The sequence below is a fragment of the Pithys albifrons genome, chromosome 11 (genome assembly GCF_047495875.1).
Source record: "Pithys albifrons albifrons isolate INPA30051 chromosome 11, PitAlb_v1, whole genome shotgun sequence".
Lineage (NCBI taxonomy): Eukaryota > Metazoa > Chordata > Aves > Passeriformes > Thamnophilidae > Pithys > Pithys albifrons.
The window spans coordinates 16,579,840-16,595,959 of record NC_092468.1 but is presented as its reverse complement, the minus strand read 5'-3'; the positions used below and the strand labels follow the sequence as shown (position 1 = coordinate 16,595,959).

Genomic DNA, 16,120 nt, shown 5'->3' with positions numbered 1-16,120 from the left:
GAGGTAGTGACAGAACAGGCTTGGAGCAGCAGTATTTCAGGATGCTTGTCCTCGGATTTAGTGCTGGGGATGTGAACGTCTGGGCTGCAGCTAAGCCAGGGTCTAGGGCAGTGAGTGGGGCTGGAGCTGGGGTCTGACAGAGTCTGATACACTCTCCTTGGATCAGCATTTCCCATCACCAGGGTTGAAGGGCTGGGGGGAGGTTTGTGGGGACCAGAGCCTGACTGAGCCACTCTAAGCAGTGTCCATGAAAGCAGTGAGAGGAGACTTGCAGCTTTGCAGGGAGAATGAGCAGTTGGAGCAACCAAAAAAATCTACCTTCCCTTTGGTTCTGTGAATGGGACTAGAAGAAAGCAGGTACTTGAAAGTTTAGCAACGAGGAAGCAGGGCTGGCTCACGGACCCATGAAGTGCAGACCATTTAGCAGCGTGACATCATTTTTAGTTTATTCTGTTTCTATCAGGTTATAATCACTGTATTGCCCCATCTGACCCTGCTATCACAGGCTCTGCAGGGTCTGGTTAGATTGCACTAGCAAATACCCTAGCAGTGCAGACACACTCAAGGACAATCCTGGTTGTCTCTGCAGATCCTGAGGGAAAGGTGAAATCCTGTTGCTTTGGTCACCCAATATAAACTCAAGTTTTTCATTCAAAAAAGCTCCTCCTCCAGACTGGATCCTCCTGCAAAGACTAGAATCCAAAAGGCAGCTGCCTGTCCTCTGCTTCCATGTGTTGCTGTTGGTGGAGACCTTGAGAGCAGGTGGTGAAGTGGCAATCACAGTCTGGTTCCTGAGCATGGAGGCACGGAGCAGGATCAGAGGCAGGCTAGGGCTGCTGGGGGAACTGGCTTGGGGGCCTGAGGTGGGGTCTCTGGATCCTTATCTGTAAATAAGGACAGGCTTCACTATGCTGTCAATACTGCATGGGCTCTGCTCTTTGCAGTGAGCTCAGAGAGTGGTGTGGATCCCAATGCCAGCCAAAGCATCCATGATGCTCCAGCATGAGGCATGGCTCATAAGCATCTTCAAGGGATGGGGCCAGGATTCAGTCCCCAGCCCAAAGCTCCCCAACCCAAGGCCCCATGGGTACCATAATCCCTGGGCAGACCTGGACTGAGGGGTCAATGGCCTGGAGCTGTGGTTTCCAGTGCCTTTCCAGAGAGTGGGAGTAGGTGGGCTCTGCTTGCTCTCCTGCCATTGTCAAAGCTGGAGCAAGGAAGATGAGCAGAGTGTGAAGACTGGGATGAAGCAGAGCCATGGTGGGGGGATTTTGCAGATATACTCACAGGAGAAGGGTCGTGTCCTCCAGAAGGTCTCTTTGGTCCTGGAAGGGGGAACAGAAAGGGGACAACATGTGAGGGGGTGCTGGGAGAGCCCCTGCCTGATCATGGTGTCTGGAGCAGATGGCAAAGGGGACTGTGGGGGTGAGTTGGGGCTATGAGAAGAGGAAAAGCTCCAGTTGTTGTCCACACAATTTCTTGCCTAGCTGCAAGTACAAATGAACAGAGTTGCTTCCCAGAGATCCCTGGCTCCAGGGCTAGCAGGGAGCAGGGATCACGGGGACACAGCTCCAACCAGAGCAGGAGGCTTGGGGCTCTAAGCTTCCCTAAGAGAGGATGCCACTTCAGGACCAAGGGTTGGGGAGGAGGGAAGAAGATACTGGTGCTTCCACCTCAGTTTTGCACCTTGCCATTCTTCTGTTAACTCCCTGCTCTGCTGGAGGGCAAGGTCCAATCCTGAAACCACTGTTTCCTTACTCCAGGCCAACTCTTTTCAGACACATGTAAATTGCACTGGAAATCATTTGGGTGGTATTCAAATTAAAATTAAATAGAAAGCCCACCTGTAACCAAGCACTGGGTGGGATGAGGAAGAAATGCAAACTTTCCCTTACATGGGGACAAAAATGAAGCTAACATTCAACCACCTATTGCACCTCTGAGCAGCAATTGACTAGGAAAGGGGCTGGAAAATGCTGAAAGGTCACCCAGCCCCTTCCCCAGGGCATATGAGTCCCATCACTGGTGGATCTTCCAAAGGTGGGTTTTCCAAAGGTGGATTTTCCATCAGTTTTTCTGACACCCAACCTGCTTCCCTGCTGCACCTCCAGCACCCACCTCTGTGTGGGTCCAGCCCATGGCTCACCCCTTGTGCTGCTGGCGGTACTGGCGGCAGAGGTGCAGGGCCAGGCAGGCGATGGCAAACAAGAGGCAGAGCAGAGCCAGGGCTCCCAGCAAGATACCAAGGAAGGCGGCGAGGCTGATGGCCAGCCACTCGCACCGGGCGCCAGCCGGGGAGTAGATGGAGAAGGGCAGACAGCTGTGGATGGGGAGGGAGGAGCAGTGATGCTGTGGGGAGAAGTGGCTGTGCTGCATGGCCTCATCCACCCCAGTGCTGCAGCTACCTGCATGTGGGCCCCTCTGGCAGGTGCTGACACCGGCCACCATGCTGGCAGTAACCCATCTTGCAAGGGGAGATGCAGACAAAGCCAGTGGTCTCCACGTAGTGGAGCCGGTAGCCCTTGTAGCCATACAGAGCACAGGGGAAATAGTCTCTCAGCTCAGCTACTGTCACTGTGGAGGGAAGCCACCTAGGTTAGGCCACACAGCATCACCCCTTGATGCTTTGTCAGATCTCCCGGAGCTGGATCCAAGCCTGGGATGGGGGAGGCTGCCCACCCTCCTCCCCCACAGGTGTCAATGAAATGCTGGGGCACAGAGAGTAATGGGGGCAATGGGGACAGCGGGGTGCTCCTCCTGTGCTCCATAGCTCAGTGCCGGGAGCAACTCACGCTTCACCAGGTCAGTGATGTTGTCCTGGTACAGGCGCTGGAAGAGGAGCCCTGTGCCCGCCTCCCGTCGCCCCCGACGCCTGTTGAAGGCGCTAGTGATGGCCACTGTCAGCTTCTCATTCAGGAACTGGATGACGGTGCTGCGGCTGTCGTAGGCAAACTCGGACACCACCACGAAGGTGAAGCCTTCACTGTCTGTCCTGCGGGGAAAAGATGAGTCTGCTGGCAGAGCCACTGCTGCATCACAGAGTGACTGAGCCTCACTGTGCCTCAGTATTCCCATTTAGGCAGTGGTAAAACGGGATGAGGCAGGAGGCGGAGGGTGACAAATGGCTTGGGTCTCCAAGGGTTTACCAACATCAGCACTGGAAAAACAGACTCTGAGGTGGAAGAAAACAGATTTTGTGCACCAAACCCTGTGGCCCCATGCCCAGCCTTGCTCTGCCAGATCACTGGGGTGGGCACAGGGCCAATTCACTGCTGACTCACGTCTGGGTGATGTTACTGTTGTTCTGGAAAGCCTTTATCTCCAAGGAGCCCAGGATGGCTGAGACCTGCAGCAAAAGAAGGCATTAGGGGAGGGCAGAATGGAATCAGCATGGGGAGAGGATGAAGGGTGATGTAGCACCATGGCTAAGCCCCAAATGTTGCTATGGTCTTTGGCTCATGTACTGGCAACCTGGCAAACAGCCGTGGCCAAAGCAGGCATCATGCAGCTGGTACTTCCTCCCTGTGGGCTTTTGGATCTGTTGGATCCCCACAGATCCCATGGGAGGGAGGCATATGGAGGCGTGGGCATCCCAAACTGCCATGTTGCTCAGTGTGCTGGTGTGTCCCCCTCCCTGAGCCCGTCCCCTCTAGTGACATACAGTGCTGTTGATTTCCTCAGCAGTGGCATTTTGCAGTGTCCTAACACGTAGCTGGATGCTTCTCTGGGGAAGATCTGCGGGGGGAAAGCCACAGTGGTGACTCTGGCATCCCAGGACCAGGGTGAGTGATATTGGAGTACAGCCATGGACACCCACCTGTGCTAGGCAGCGGCTGAAAATCCCCTCCTGCCACCAGGCAGCGCTGGTCGGTGAAAGCTGAGGGGCAGGCACAGGTGGGGGTGCAGGTGATGGGGTGGAGGTGGCAGCGTCCCCCATTGCTGCAGTAGCCCTTGGGGCAGGAGTGGGATCTGCAAGAAGAGCTACAGCCTGGCCTCTCACCTGCAGAACAGGGAGCCCAGATCAGTTGGGGGCATGAACCTGGCCCCAGCGCACTGAGCCACCCTCAGCCACTCTGTAAGGCTTTTCTTCCAAGATCTGTTTTGGTTTTGTTTTAAGAGTCAGGACTTTCAGTGTAAACTCAGATCCTCAATGAAGAGCCCTGCTTTCTCTTCTCCCAGCTGCAACTGTTTACCCTTGTGAAATCCCAGCCTGCTGCATTAGAATGAGAGCAAAACCCACCACCTCAACCCCACCACAGCCATCTGAAAACAGGGCTTGATTTTAGGCTCCAACCTCTGCATGTGAGCTTTTTTTATTCTCATGAAGAAAAATTGCATGGGAAAAATTTCCCATCTCAGAGGATTAGTAAGACCTACAGCCTGGGAACATGAGAGGTGGCTGAACTCCAGTTCCTTCTGTTAAGGACACCAAGGACTTGGGCACAGAGCTCAGCCAATTCTCCCTTCTCTCCTTTCCAGCTAACCTGGGTCCAATAGGAACTCTCTTCCATGGAGCTCAGGGATGATGGGGATGAGGACCATTCTTGCCAGGGAGTGTGTACTCACCCTCCTCACTGGCTGGGCAGGAGCAGATGTAGCTCCCCACTGTGTTGGTGCAGGTGGTGTTCTCCGGGCACTCCATCCCCTGCGCACACTCGTCGATATCTGCTGAGGCAATGCACCATAATACCAGGAGAAACACACTGGCTGGGGTCCCACAGGCTCGCCAGATTCCCAGTGGCCACAGTGAGCCCTTGTCACCCGAACAGTGCCGTCCATCTCCTGTCAGACCAGCAGGGCAGGGGCCGCAGCCAGTGTCCACATCACAGCCCACACCAGGGAAGCATCCCTGGGAGCAGGGATCTGGAGGGTCTTGGCAGAAGGGACCTGAGTAGCCGCCCTCACATCTGCAGGCTGCCAGCTGGGAAGAGGATGGGTGACACTGGCTTAGGGGACACAAGAAGAATGGGTGGACAGAGAAGACAGCCAGCTGGCATGGGGACAGCCATGGAGCTTTTGGGAACACTACCTGCAGGGAAGACTCCTTGAGAATGACAGTGTTGCTATAGTCACACTCCTGGCTCTTGCTGCACTTGCAAAGGGTGAAGCGGAGCTGGAGGAGTGCAGAGAGGTTGTTGGATCCGACAGCCTCCAGGTTAATGGTGAATGGGACTATCCCATGGGGTTCCCACATCAGGGTGCCATTCTCTGTCAGGAGAAGAGATGGGAGTTAGAGGAGGTGGCAGAGGAAAGGGTGTGCCCCACTTCCATCCTATCCCATCTTCCCCATCTTTCCTTCCTTACCTGATATGTTCAGCTCTGGTGAGAGGTAGGGGACAAAGTGTGCACCCATCCCCATGGCATAGTACTGCTTTCTGACTTTTTCTGTCCTGAAGGCAGTGAGTGAAGCGTCACCAACGATGACAGGAGGGAATGCATCTGAGGAAAGAGCAGCCCAGCACACAGCTGGTGGTTTGCTATTGTGGCCATGTCATCCCTTGACTCTGAGTCCCTCCTGGTGAGGATGGGACCCCAGGCAGATGCTCTCATGACTGCCCAACAACAAGACTCTTGTGTTGCACAGCATGGTGACACCTCCCAGGCTTGGAGATGAGCCAGCTGGGCAAAGCAACTCCAAGACCTTGGTGATTTTTCCCTGGTCTCACAGGGAGCAAGAGAGCCCAGGGAGGGAGCAGGGCACAGCCCAGTTACTCCAGCCATGCCTGCTTGGGGGTGAGGATCTGCTCCACTTACTGAGTACTGTCTTCCTGTGCTGGAAGTCGGCTGCAAGGCTCTGGGTGGCCAGGCCCAGGGCCAAGTTCCCAGTGCTCAGTGAATCATAGATACACTCCTTGTTGCTGTGACACTGTGAGACTGCCAGCTGGTACTGGCTTTCATTCTCTTGCTGCAGCCGAGACAAGAAAATGGGTGTGAAGTTCAGTGCTGGTGAGTCCAAAGGTTGAGCAAACAGGCTGTGGCCACCAACTGCCCCTGCAAGAGAGGAACCATGGGAACAGTCTTGGGTTTTTAAGGCTTCTTATATTTTAGGGTTCATTTTCATGGAGTAGTGAGGAGACCAAAAGGTTTTCCTGGAATCACTTTTGTTCAGGCAAGTGTTTAAATGTCTCCAGCCAAAGCAAGGCCAAAAGGTGCATGAAGGAGAGCACCTTCAATATGGATCCTAAGTGTGGACTTACAGGTCATCCCATAGCTGTAGATCTCCTCCTCGCTGCTGTTCACAGGGATGCTGGTACCATTCGGCATCTGGAAATCATCTGCAGGGTCATAGTCCCAAACACCTGGTGGAGCATCACCAGAAGGATGGAGTCCCTCATGCCAGGTTTGACCTCCTGTCCAGTGCTGGCCAGTGTTTAGTTTAGATCCAGGGGTCCCTGCCCTCAAAAGCACATTCTCCCAATTTACCACCCTGCTTTAGGGTGGGAAGGGAACTTGCACCCCAGCTCTGCAGCAGTGCCAGCAGTTCTCACCCAGGAGGCCCTTGGTGTTGTTGCGGTACCAGGCAGGCAGGCTGCAGACCATGCTGAGGATCCCAGAGGTGGCCGAGATGGAGACAGCGATGGTCCCATTGAAGACAGCCGTGACAGAGGAGGCATTGATTAGCAGGACACCAGGGCTGTAATACACCTCAGCACCCATGTCTGCAAGAGAAGGAGCACAGAGGGAGACTCTGCACAAGGCTGGGAGCCATGAATTTGTGGAGGGGAGTGCTCCCCATCCACCCTACCCAAATCAGAGACAGGTGCAGGTAGGAGACGTTTGATGGAGCTCAGGAGGTGTGGGCAGGGCTGGTGCCAGGGGCCTGGGACATCCCTTGTCTCCCCCACATACATTTAACAGCACATCCATCTCACCTTGGGAATAGGAAAACTGGATGGTTTCATTGTTCAGAAGTACTTGGATGTCACCCTGGCTCTCCAAGGTCCACTCAACCTGCAAATCATGATGGATGTCCCAGTCAGCCCCTCTGCTCGTCCCTTCTTGCCGTCTCCCCATGCTGGGAACACATGAGTTAAATCCTGTCCTCCTCCAGCCCTGACAGAGAGGCTCAGTTCCAGGCCCCATGTTGTTATTATCTTCACCCCAGCAGACGCACAATAAAGCAGCTTTGATGATTGCACAGAGGAGGACAACCAGCTGCCCCCTGTCACCACTGGCATGGGGCACACCAAGGCCATCACTGCTGCTTGGCTGACCATGACAATGTGGAGAGCTGTGCTGGTGGGCTCCCAGCTCTGAGCCCCCTCCTTAAACTGCTCAGTGGCTGTTTGTGGTGACACCAGGATGTTCTGCTTAATGAAACAGATGTGGGAAGCAATTCTGCCAAGGGAGGAAGAACATTTTCCTGTGCCCATGTGTTAGGACAAAGAGTATGCAATGAAGAATGTGGAGCAGACCATGCTCCGGCAGAGTTCCCCAGCCCTTACTAGCCTGTTTGCAAGTGGTGTTAGATCTGTGTCTGGAGAGTATTAGTCCCACTCTTAGCACTTTGCTGGAGTTGTGGGAGGTGGCTGGAAAAGGAGAAGATGCTCCTTGGGTCCCACCCACATCACTCTGTAGGCAATGCAGAGGTGATGCCCACCCTGCCAGAGAGGTCTCTCCTATTAGAAGTTTGAACTCATACTCAGTTTGCTCCTACTCACTGTTGTGGTGGTGGTGGAGATGATGTACTGGGCAGCAAAAGCCACAAAGTTGGTGGCCTTGGCTGTGCCAGTCTGTGCTGTACGTCCCTGAAGCATGAAGGTGGTCTGGGCATCATCGGCCACCAGCAAGACAAAGTCCCCGAGCCCATTGAAGGTGTAGGTGTGTCCATCCAGGGTGGTGATGTGGGGATCCCCAAAGGCACCAGCTAGGGACCAAAGAAGATGGAATCATTTTAGGGAGAGGAAGAAGAGCAAATGCTGGTGTCATTTCAGGAAGGAGAGCACCCCCAGGGCTGTGTTAGCTCAGCAGTCCTCACCAGGATACCTCAAATCGTGGCTGAAGCATGGGGTCTCTGTGCAGCTGTGCCACCCACTCAGTGTCCTGGCACAGAGGAGGCAGAGCCTGGGAACTCACCGGGGGTGGGTGGAATGTATCCCTCACAGCTGACCCTTGGTCTCTTTTCAGCAAACCTGGAGCAGAACTGGGGCTTCCCCACACGCCGGCAGCACCAGTTGAATGCCTCCAGCTCCCTGTCTGTGGAGGAAGGTGGCCAAGTGCTGGGGGGCTGTTGGGACCCTTGCTGCACTTGTGCTTGCTGCTTGGGGTGTTTTAGGGTGAGGCAATGCCAGTGCCCACTTACCAGTGGTGCGGTGGATGGGGAGGTTCCATGCTCTCTCCTGCCAGCCTTCGAGAAAACTGCCGTCTTGGTACAGACATCGCACCCCAGCTCCAGCTGGGCTGGGGGACGCAGTGCGCAGCATCCTCACGGGGGTATTCACTGGGCCTGAAATAGCGTGGGGGGATCACAGCTGTCTCCACAGCAGGAGGGGAGCCTTTGCCATCCCCCCACCCCATGGATTGCCGGGGGAGGGGCTACACTTGGCACCTTTGCTCCAGCGGTAGCGCGGGTCCAGCTCTGCCTGAGGCTGGGAGCAGGGACATGGTGGCAGCTGACTGTTCCAGGTGGCTGGTGCTGGCTCTGCATCCAGCCACGCCAGGCACCACAGCCTGTAGTTCACCCGGGAGCGACTGTCCAGCCTGTATATCCACAGTCCACGCACATCTAGGGGAGCAACCAGAGAACAGCACCACTCAGCCGAGGTCTCACCTTGTGCTGAGGGATCCCGTGAGACAGCAGTCCCTGGCCACTGACCTCACACAAGGTCTCCAGGCTCCCTCTAGAGCCGGTGTGGCTGTGGCCAGCCACAGCAGGACATGGGACACCCATGCAAGACATAGCAGGACACGGAACATCCATGCTCTGTTCTGCGTGGTGAGCCTTTGCCCAGTGACTTCGCTGGCCCACCGCCTCACAGGTATACGTGCTGGGGACATGCTCCTGGCACAGAGCACACAGCTTCCCCCATCTCCACCCACCCCAAGGATCCCCCAGTGCCATACCGGAGCCGGCACTGCTGTGCTGGTCTGGTCGGTACTTGACAGATGGTGGCTTTTGAGTCAGTGCACTGTTTTGGGCGTAGCCACTGCCACTGTGTGGAGAAAGGAGGTTCGGGGTCACACTTCCAACACAACCCCCCTCTGCTCCCCACAGGGCAGCTGGGGTGGCAACTGCTGCGGTTTGTGCAAGAGAGGGTTTAAATTGGACAGGGTTGCTCCAGGAGTGGGAGCTGGGGTCTCGTGGGAATAACATGTCCAGTGGTCCAAACACAGTGCTGGGAGAGATCTCTGCCATCCCAAAACCCAGTCACACACACACAGCACCTGGAGAAGCCAATCAGCACGTTGCCTGCAGCCAGCTTGGTGTAGTCCCACCGCATCCCGCCATCCTGGTACAGCAGCAGGGCGAAGGAATAGTTCCCGTCAGTGGTGAGGACTGCCTGGTATGTGCTCGTCTGGAGAAACGCAAGGCAACCCCTTAGCACCCCAAAAGCCTCCCCTGCTCTCTCTGCAGTGCAGACTGAGGTGGTGAGATCTGAAACAGCTGCCAACAGTCCCCTCCATCATCTGAGTCTCCCACTGCTCACCTGACTGTCATCCCTCTGGGATGGATATGCCAGAGCCTTCTCCCATGTCACCTTCAAGGTCCATTTTGCTACATAGGGGATTTTCTGGTATTTCTCAATCTTTGCTTCCACGTCCTGGACAAAGCGATCTCGGGTAGAGCTGAGGGTGGAGTACTCCTGATGGTCGGCAAGAGAGAGGGTTGAATGAGCAAGCCAAGAGCTGGGCTTTCCCAGGAGAACATCTTTGGTGGTCCTCACCTGGTACCAGGTGGTGCCAATGCCCTGGGAGAAATCTGCATCATCCCAAAAGGCAGCCACCATTGGCAAGCTCTCCCGGCCACTGAAGCCCCGGGGAGGTGGGTTGGGGTTGGATGGGACATAGTTGTCCGTGGGTGGGAAAATGATCTGTCCGTTGTCTGTGAACTAACCAAAATAATTTGTTATTTGCTGGCAACCCAGGCAGCTCCTGGGATGGCTTTTAGCCTCCACAGGTGAGTAAAAACCAGCCATTTGAAATATATCTATATATAAAAAAGACATTCAGATGAAATTTGGTTTCTACTCCATTTCTGTGTTTTTTGTTTTTTTTACCAAAAAGGCAGCACATCCCTTATGTGCTCAGTGAGGGAGGAACTTACATAGAGAGTGTCTCGCAGTGACTTCCCAAAGGGAAATCCAATCTCTGGCTTGAACAGCGGAGAGTTAAAATCCACCATTCTCCGGACGTACTCTTGGTCCCCTTCTTTGATGCCAAAGGGATAGAGTGAGACTGCTGGCACTGACATGGGCAGGAGAATAATGGAAAAGGTGTAAAACCATTAGTGTCTGCTTTATCCATCCTGCAGCTAGGACAAACTCATCTGCTTGCTGCTGGGATGATGTGCCTGTGCTCTGATGGACTGCAACCCAGTTTTTAACGCACTTTTGGAATGCTCTCAGTTGTCCTATTTTGCCTTTCCCCATGAATCTGGCAGCTCAACATACAATGCAGATGAGAGACACCCTGGACCAGGCTATACTCTCATTCATCATGATGCTTGATTGGCAAACAACCCCTTCCTGCTCTTGGCTTTCAGAAAATGAAAATCTACTTACTGATAAGCTCGTGAGTGGGCTGGGGCTCAGGAGCAGGATTTCTGAGGCTGGCCGTGGTGTGGGCAGATGTGCTCAGTGCTGCGGCAGGTCCTGTCTGTGTCCCAAAGGCAGAAGATGAGGACGTGGCAGGGCTGGTGGTGGCTGGTGGTCTCACAAGTGCTGTGGTGCCTGGGGCTGGGAAACCACCCACCTCCTTGGCTGGGGTCACTGGGGCTGTGGATGCAATAGCAACAGTGCTGCCTGCAGTGATGGGTGTAGTGCTGATGGCTCTGGTGCTGCCTGTGGTGACAGCCATGGAGTTCCCTGCAGTGATGGCCACAGTATTCCCTGCAGTGGTGGCTGAGGTGCTCCCTGCAGTGATAGCCATGGTGTTGCCTGTAGTGATGGCTGTTTTCTTTCCCCAGGCAGGTGCCCCTGGAGATGTCTGGAAGGCAGGAAGTGATGTGCTCACTGCTTGTCCCATGTTGTAGTTGCTGACAGATGTAGAAGTGGTGCCTGTTATTGGCTCGGTGGGAGCCTGTACAGCTGCCGCCTTCCCAGCTGTACCAACAACAAGTAGGGATGAAGGGGTGGTTGTTGTCTCCTCTGGTGGGCTGTTCAGGCTGGGGAGAGGTGAACTGGGCACCACAACAGCAGCGCTGGGACCAAGGGTGCCCCAGGACCCAGCAGTTGTCTCTGGAGAGGGGGTACGTGCTGGGAACACATGCCCATCTCCACTTGTCTCATGTATTACAGTGAGGGACAGGGCACTGCTGGTGCTGGTGTCCCTTGCTGTGGCAAACGGCATGGTTGTGGTGGCTTTGGTCACCTCAAAGGTCTCCCAGCCCACTGAGGTGGCTGGTGGGACAGTGTTGCTGGGGAATATGCTTGTGGCCAGTGTGGTGGCCAGGCTTGAGCCAGCGGTGTTTGAGTCAGGGACATGGGTGGTGCTGGTGCTGGCTGAGGGTGCTGCACCTTTGTTGCCTTTCTCAGATGGAGTGGTGTCTTCACGAGCAGTGGTACCTTCGGCACCTGACCAAGATGCAACTGTAGTCTCCCGTGGGCCAACAGACAGCGAGGTGACCCCAACTGTGGGCTCATCCCCAGTGACTGGATTGAAAGTCCTCAGGACTGGGTTGTGCATGCTGTCAGTGGCCTCAGGAGGCAGACTCAAGGTGACATGGGGGCTGTGTGGAGCAGAGGCACTGCTGAGAACAGCAGAGGTGGGTGTTGTGACCCCATCCATAATGACATCACCTGCTCCCGCTGCTGGACCTGTGACAGTGATGCTGGGAGTGTCAGAGGGTGACACCATCATTAGATGGGTGCTCCTGGGGACAGCAGTGGACACACTGACATCTGGCTCAGCAGTGCTGTGAGCAAGGCCGGGAGAAGGTGGTATAGCGAGTTCTGTAGCTGTGGGTGACACCAAGCCCATGATGGCCATTGCCAAAGGGCTTTTGCTGTCTGGGGCAGAGCGTGTTGATGGGGAGGCATTGCTGGCAGCTGGTTCAGTCACCCCAGCCATAGGAGTGGGCAACTCCAGGGGCAGCCTTGCAGCCTCGTTCCTCACCATGGAAGAAGCCGTGTCCAAGTTCATGCCCATGTCTGAGGTGGGCTCAGCAGTGTGGTATCTGTGGAGTGGTGCAGCAGGTCGCCAAGTAGCAATGCTGGCTGTGGTATGGAGTGATGACAGTGGGGCTGTCCCTGAAGACATGTCACCACTGCGATGGGTACTTGTTGTGGTACTCACCCTTGTGTTTTCAGCCAGGGTTGAGTCCAGAGCTGCCTGTGTGGTGCTGCCATCTCCTGCCAACTGGGATGTGCCCTGGCCTTCCTCTGCAGCTGCGTTTTTTGGGGTTGGTGGTGTCACAGGCGGGGGTGTCTCACCAGTGGCTGTATGGGGGAAGGGTCTGGCCTTGGTTGGTGCTTGGCTGGGATTAGTCATGACCAGTGGGGCTAAGCGACTGCCCTTGGGAGCCAGGAGAGTCAGATCCACTGAGGGCCTTGTTTCAGAAGCATCACTCCCTTGGGCACGTGGCTCTGGTGATGGCCTGACAGTGATGGTCACACGTCTGGAAGCTGGCCCAGCTGCACTGGCATCTGGGTTCCCCTCCATTCCCACCTCCAGAAACTCCATCCCCATTGCTCTCCCTGTAGTGCTGCCATCAAGGTGGGGGTCACTTGAAGCTCCCATTGCTGGTGGTGAGGTAGCTAGGGACAGTGGGGACGTAACTGCTGGCATCTCTTGGAGGATGCTGGATGGGGGCACCCCCAGAGCCATTCCTACATTGGCATTGCCTTCCAGGAGATGGGATATGTCTGCTTGTGATGCCATGTGGACAGTGACTGCTTTGAGTACTCCCAGGCTACCTGGTACAGCTGTGCCAGTGCCTGGTGCAGTATTTGGTGACCACATCTCTGTCTTTGAAGCGTCCCCATGTTGGGCCCCAGTCCAGAGCGGTGGGGTTGGTGCAGGTCTGGGTATGACACCACTTTCTGGGGTTGCTGAGCCTACCGTGGGACCAGGCTGGCTGTGGCTGGGGGGTGCATCGGGCACAGACAGGGTAGCTCCAGTGTCCCCCAGCATAGTGGTGGCACTGCCACTGTCCAGTGATGCTGTTCCCATCCCTGCTTCACTAACTGGAGTGTTCCCAACAAGGGAGGATGGATGGGCAGCTGGCACAGTCCCAAGGCCATATGCAGTGATGGAAGGTGTTGCAGCAGCTCGAGGGACCCTCTCTGGCTTTGCTCCACTGGCACCTGTGAGGGACAAGGGCATGGCCATGCTGGGTCTGGTTGGAGGGGTTCCGCTTGCAATCACCTCTGCTGTGGTGGTCCAAGGGCCCGCTGAGAGAGTCTGGGGGAACGCAGAGTCCATGGAGTGCAGAAAGGGTCTTGGAGAGGGACCATCAGGGTCAGTGAGAGCTGCATGAGGGGACAGGCTCATGCTGAGCCCCTCTGGGGTGGCCTTGGTCTCCAGGAATGCAATATCTGCTGCAGTTTTGGTGCTGTCCTCATTCCTGATGGACACCAGCTCAGCACTGGTGCTTTCCGGAGCTAGGAATGATACAGTGGGGATACGCTCTTCAGCTATGACATCCGTCACCATAGGCAATGTGCCTGGAGCTAGTGCGGTGGCCTGGAGGTGGATGACAGCATTGGCTCCAGGCAGCCCATCTACAGCAGTGCTGGGAGCTGCGCTGTGGCTGGGGGGAAGCTTCTCTCCTGTGCCCAGCACAGCATCACCAGGGAGGTAGGACAAAAGGGATGGAGGCAGCTGAGCAGGAGGCACAGGGGGTTCCTGTGAAGCACTGTGGCCAGTGTCAGATAAGGCACGTGTCCCTAGCTCTGTAGCCTTGCCAATGGTGGCAGCAGAAAAGGTGACCTTTCCCAAGGATGCACTTGGAGGATCTTCAGATGGTGGGGATGCCATCCTGGCTCCCTCTGTGGCTGCGCTGGTGGAGATTCTAGGGGGGCCAGTAGCAGGGTTGGCTGAGGCTGCTGCCATCTTCATGGGGCTGCCTCTGTCCTGGGAGATGCTGGCTGCTGTGGTTGAAAGCGAAATGTCCTCATCCAGCCCCAGCACGACCTTCTGAGACAGAAGCAAGGCAGTTTCTTGTGGCTCAGCAGAGCCCTTGCTGATGCTGGAGTGTGATGTCCCTGTGCTGTGCTCATTCTGGGGCAGTGATGGCACTGCGGTCCATGCTGTCTCTCGCATCGCCTCCACAGTGACAGCACCCACCACATGCCTCATTGGCGTGAAGGATGGAAACTGCTTGAGCCAAGCAGTGGTGGGAGCTGGAGGAGCGCTGCTTGGGTGGCTGGCAGTGCCTGGAGAGGAAATCCCAGCCCTTACCCCTGCCTGGAAGCTGCCCGGCATTACTGGACCCCCAAGGACTGCTGCTGGGCTGGGAGGCCCCTCCTGCTCATCACTGCTCCCAGCTGGGACCAGCCCTCTTGTTGTCACCTCTGGCACCAGGATGCCTGTGGAGCGAGACAAGGCAGCGCCAGCTGGATCAACCCAACCGTGGCCCCAGCAGGCAGGAACCTGCCCGCGGCCAGCTGCCTGCCAGCCTTACCTGAGCCCTGTCTGCCCGCGGAGGCGATGGTCTGGCCGATGGGAGAGGGGTGCTCCGGCCGTGTGGCTGCAGTGGTGGGGAATGCCTGGCACATGCCCAGGTCTGAAGGCAGCTCGGTGCTGGTACTGTCAGCTGCATGGGAGATGCTGTCCGACTCTGCCGAGACCAGCATGGGGACAAGGGACTGCTCCTTCATCTCCCCGGCTTGTGCAAAGGTGGGTGAGAGCAGAGCAGGATCAGGAAAAAAACAGCCAGAGGTCCCATCACCCTCATCCTTCCTCCCGACTGCGGGAGCAGTACCTACAGCCCAGCGAACATCAGCAGCAGACAGGCACCTTCCCCAAGGGCTAGAGGGGAGTCCCCATTTGATCCACAATTCCACCCCCTTTCCCCTGATGCAGCTGGGGACTGTGCCGAGGCTGTGGCACCCACGGACAGAGACAGGGCAAGCCCCGGCCGGGCACTCGGGCTGGACCTTGGAGCAGCCGCAGGGTTGTTTGCAGCCCATCACCCAGATGGGATCAGACACCCGGTCAGCTCGGTGGCTGTGCCAGCGACCCTGACACTCACCTGACAGCATCCAGAGCCCCCACAGCACCCAGATCCAGAGTGGCCACGGACCTCGGCACGTCATGGTTCTTACTGGGCGACAGAGACAGGGCTGCAGCTCTCCCTGTCTCAAGGGAGCGACTCAACGGGTGACTCTGGCTCCGCCGGTGAGCACTCCCCGGGTGGGGGGGACTGGGACACCACGTGCCCTACCTGGGGCACTGACGTCTCTATGTCCTTGCAGCCTGCAGTGAGGTAGCAGCATTCCATTTCTGGGGACGCACTCGTGCTGGGGGACATCCGTTTTGCCATGGGAGGTTTTAAGGTCCTTCCCAGGCTGTCCCCATTAACAGCCCAAGGTTGGGGTCCTCAGCTCCTGGGGAGCAGTTAGTGGGTTTCAAAGTCCCTTGGCCCAAAGGCCCTGGGATGGCAGGTGGGGACAGGGGTCCCCACCACTTCTGGGGGGTGAGTCAATCCTGGGCTCTGTACCCCCATCCACCCTCCCGTTTTCTGCCAGGTCCCTCCACGCTCAGCTGCATGGCTGATAACCCCTGGCAGGGATTGGCTCACCACCAAGGAGGAAGAAGGAAGGAGCAGGCTCCTGCTGGCGCCTTGGGGTCCTGCAAATTGACCCTGCCCTGTCCCCCACCTCGGCACTGCTGCCTGGGACTTGCGGTCAGCCTTTATCTGTGCCATCGCAGAAAACGCCCACGCAAGCCGGATTGGATGGGGGTGGGGGGGGGGCGCTGTTCCCTCACGGGTGGCGGGGCCAGGCATTGCCCTGGGTTG

General features: G+C 56.4%; 1 protein-coding gene across 5 annotated transcripts; it reads right to left on the bottom strand.

The window, feature by feature from the left end:
* Positions 1 to 429: 429 nt before the first annotated feature.
* MUC4 (mucin 4, cell surface associated) lies at positions 430 to 15,506 on the bottom strand. Of its 5 annotated transcripts, XM_071566702.1 has the most exons (30): positions 15,353 to 15,506; positions 14,783 to 14,986; positions 10,912 to 14,687; positions 10,722 to 10,815; positions 10,265 to 10,404; positions 9,885 to 10,049; positions 9,648 to 9,803; positions 9,385 to 9,515; positions 9,064 to 9,152; positions 8,549 to 8,725; positions 8,303 to 8,446; positions 8,077 to 8,196; positions 7,662 to 7,867; positions 6,873 to 6,951; positions 6,489 to 6,659; positions 6,198 to 6,392; positions 5,755 to 5,991; positions 5,305 to 5,439; positions 5,030 to 5,208; positions 4,762 to 4,921; positions 4,567 to 4,665; positions 3,818 to 4,000; positions 3,662 to 3,735; positions 3,282 to 3,346; positions 2,793 to 2,992; positions 2,406 to 2,574; positions 2,147 to 2,320; positions 1,288 to 1,325; positions 1,110 to 1,207; positions 430 to 884 (listed from the first exon to the last, which is right to left on the bottom strand). In XM_071566702.1, exons 1-30 carry the CDS (start codon positions 15,414 to 15,416, stop codon positions 828 to 830), a joined length of 7,779 nt encoding a protein of 2,592 aa, XP_071422803.1. In that variant the 5' UTR covers positions 15,417 to 15,506; the 3' UTR covers positions 430 to 827. The 5 variants fall into 5 exon arrangements, with proteins under 5 accessions (XP_071422803.1, XP_071422800.1, XP_071422802.1 ...); XM_071566699.1 differs by having other exon boundaries at positions 10,722 to 14,687; XM_071566701.1 differs by having other exon boundaries at positions 6,198 to 6,299; positions 10,722 to 14,687.
* Positions 15,507 to 16,120: the final 614 nt, after the last annotated feature.

Bases quoted from the DNA above. Each gene is read 5' to 3' on its own strand.
- MUC4 (XM_071566699.1), bottom strand. From the start codon at position 15,416: ATGACGTGCCGAGGTCCGTGGCCACTCTGGATCTGGGTGCTGTGGGGG. The intron at 9,516-9,647 runs GTGAGCAGTGGG...GCGTTTCTCCAG, and splicing joins CCCAGAGGGATGACAGTCAG to ACGAGCACATACCAGGCAGT. The intron at 2,993-3,281 runs GTGAGTCAGCAG...TTTTCCCCGCAG, and splicing joins AACAGTAACATCACCCAGAC to GACAGACAGTGAAGGCTTCA.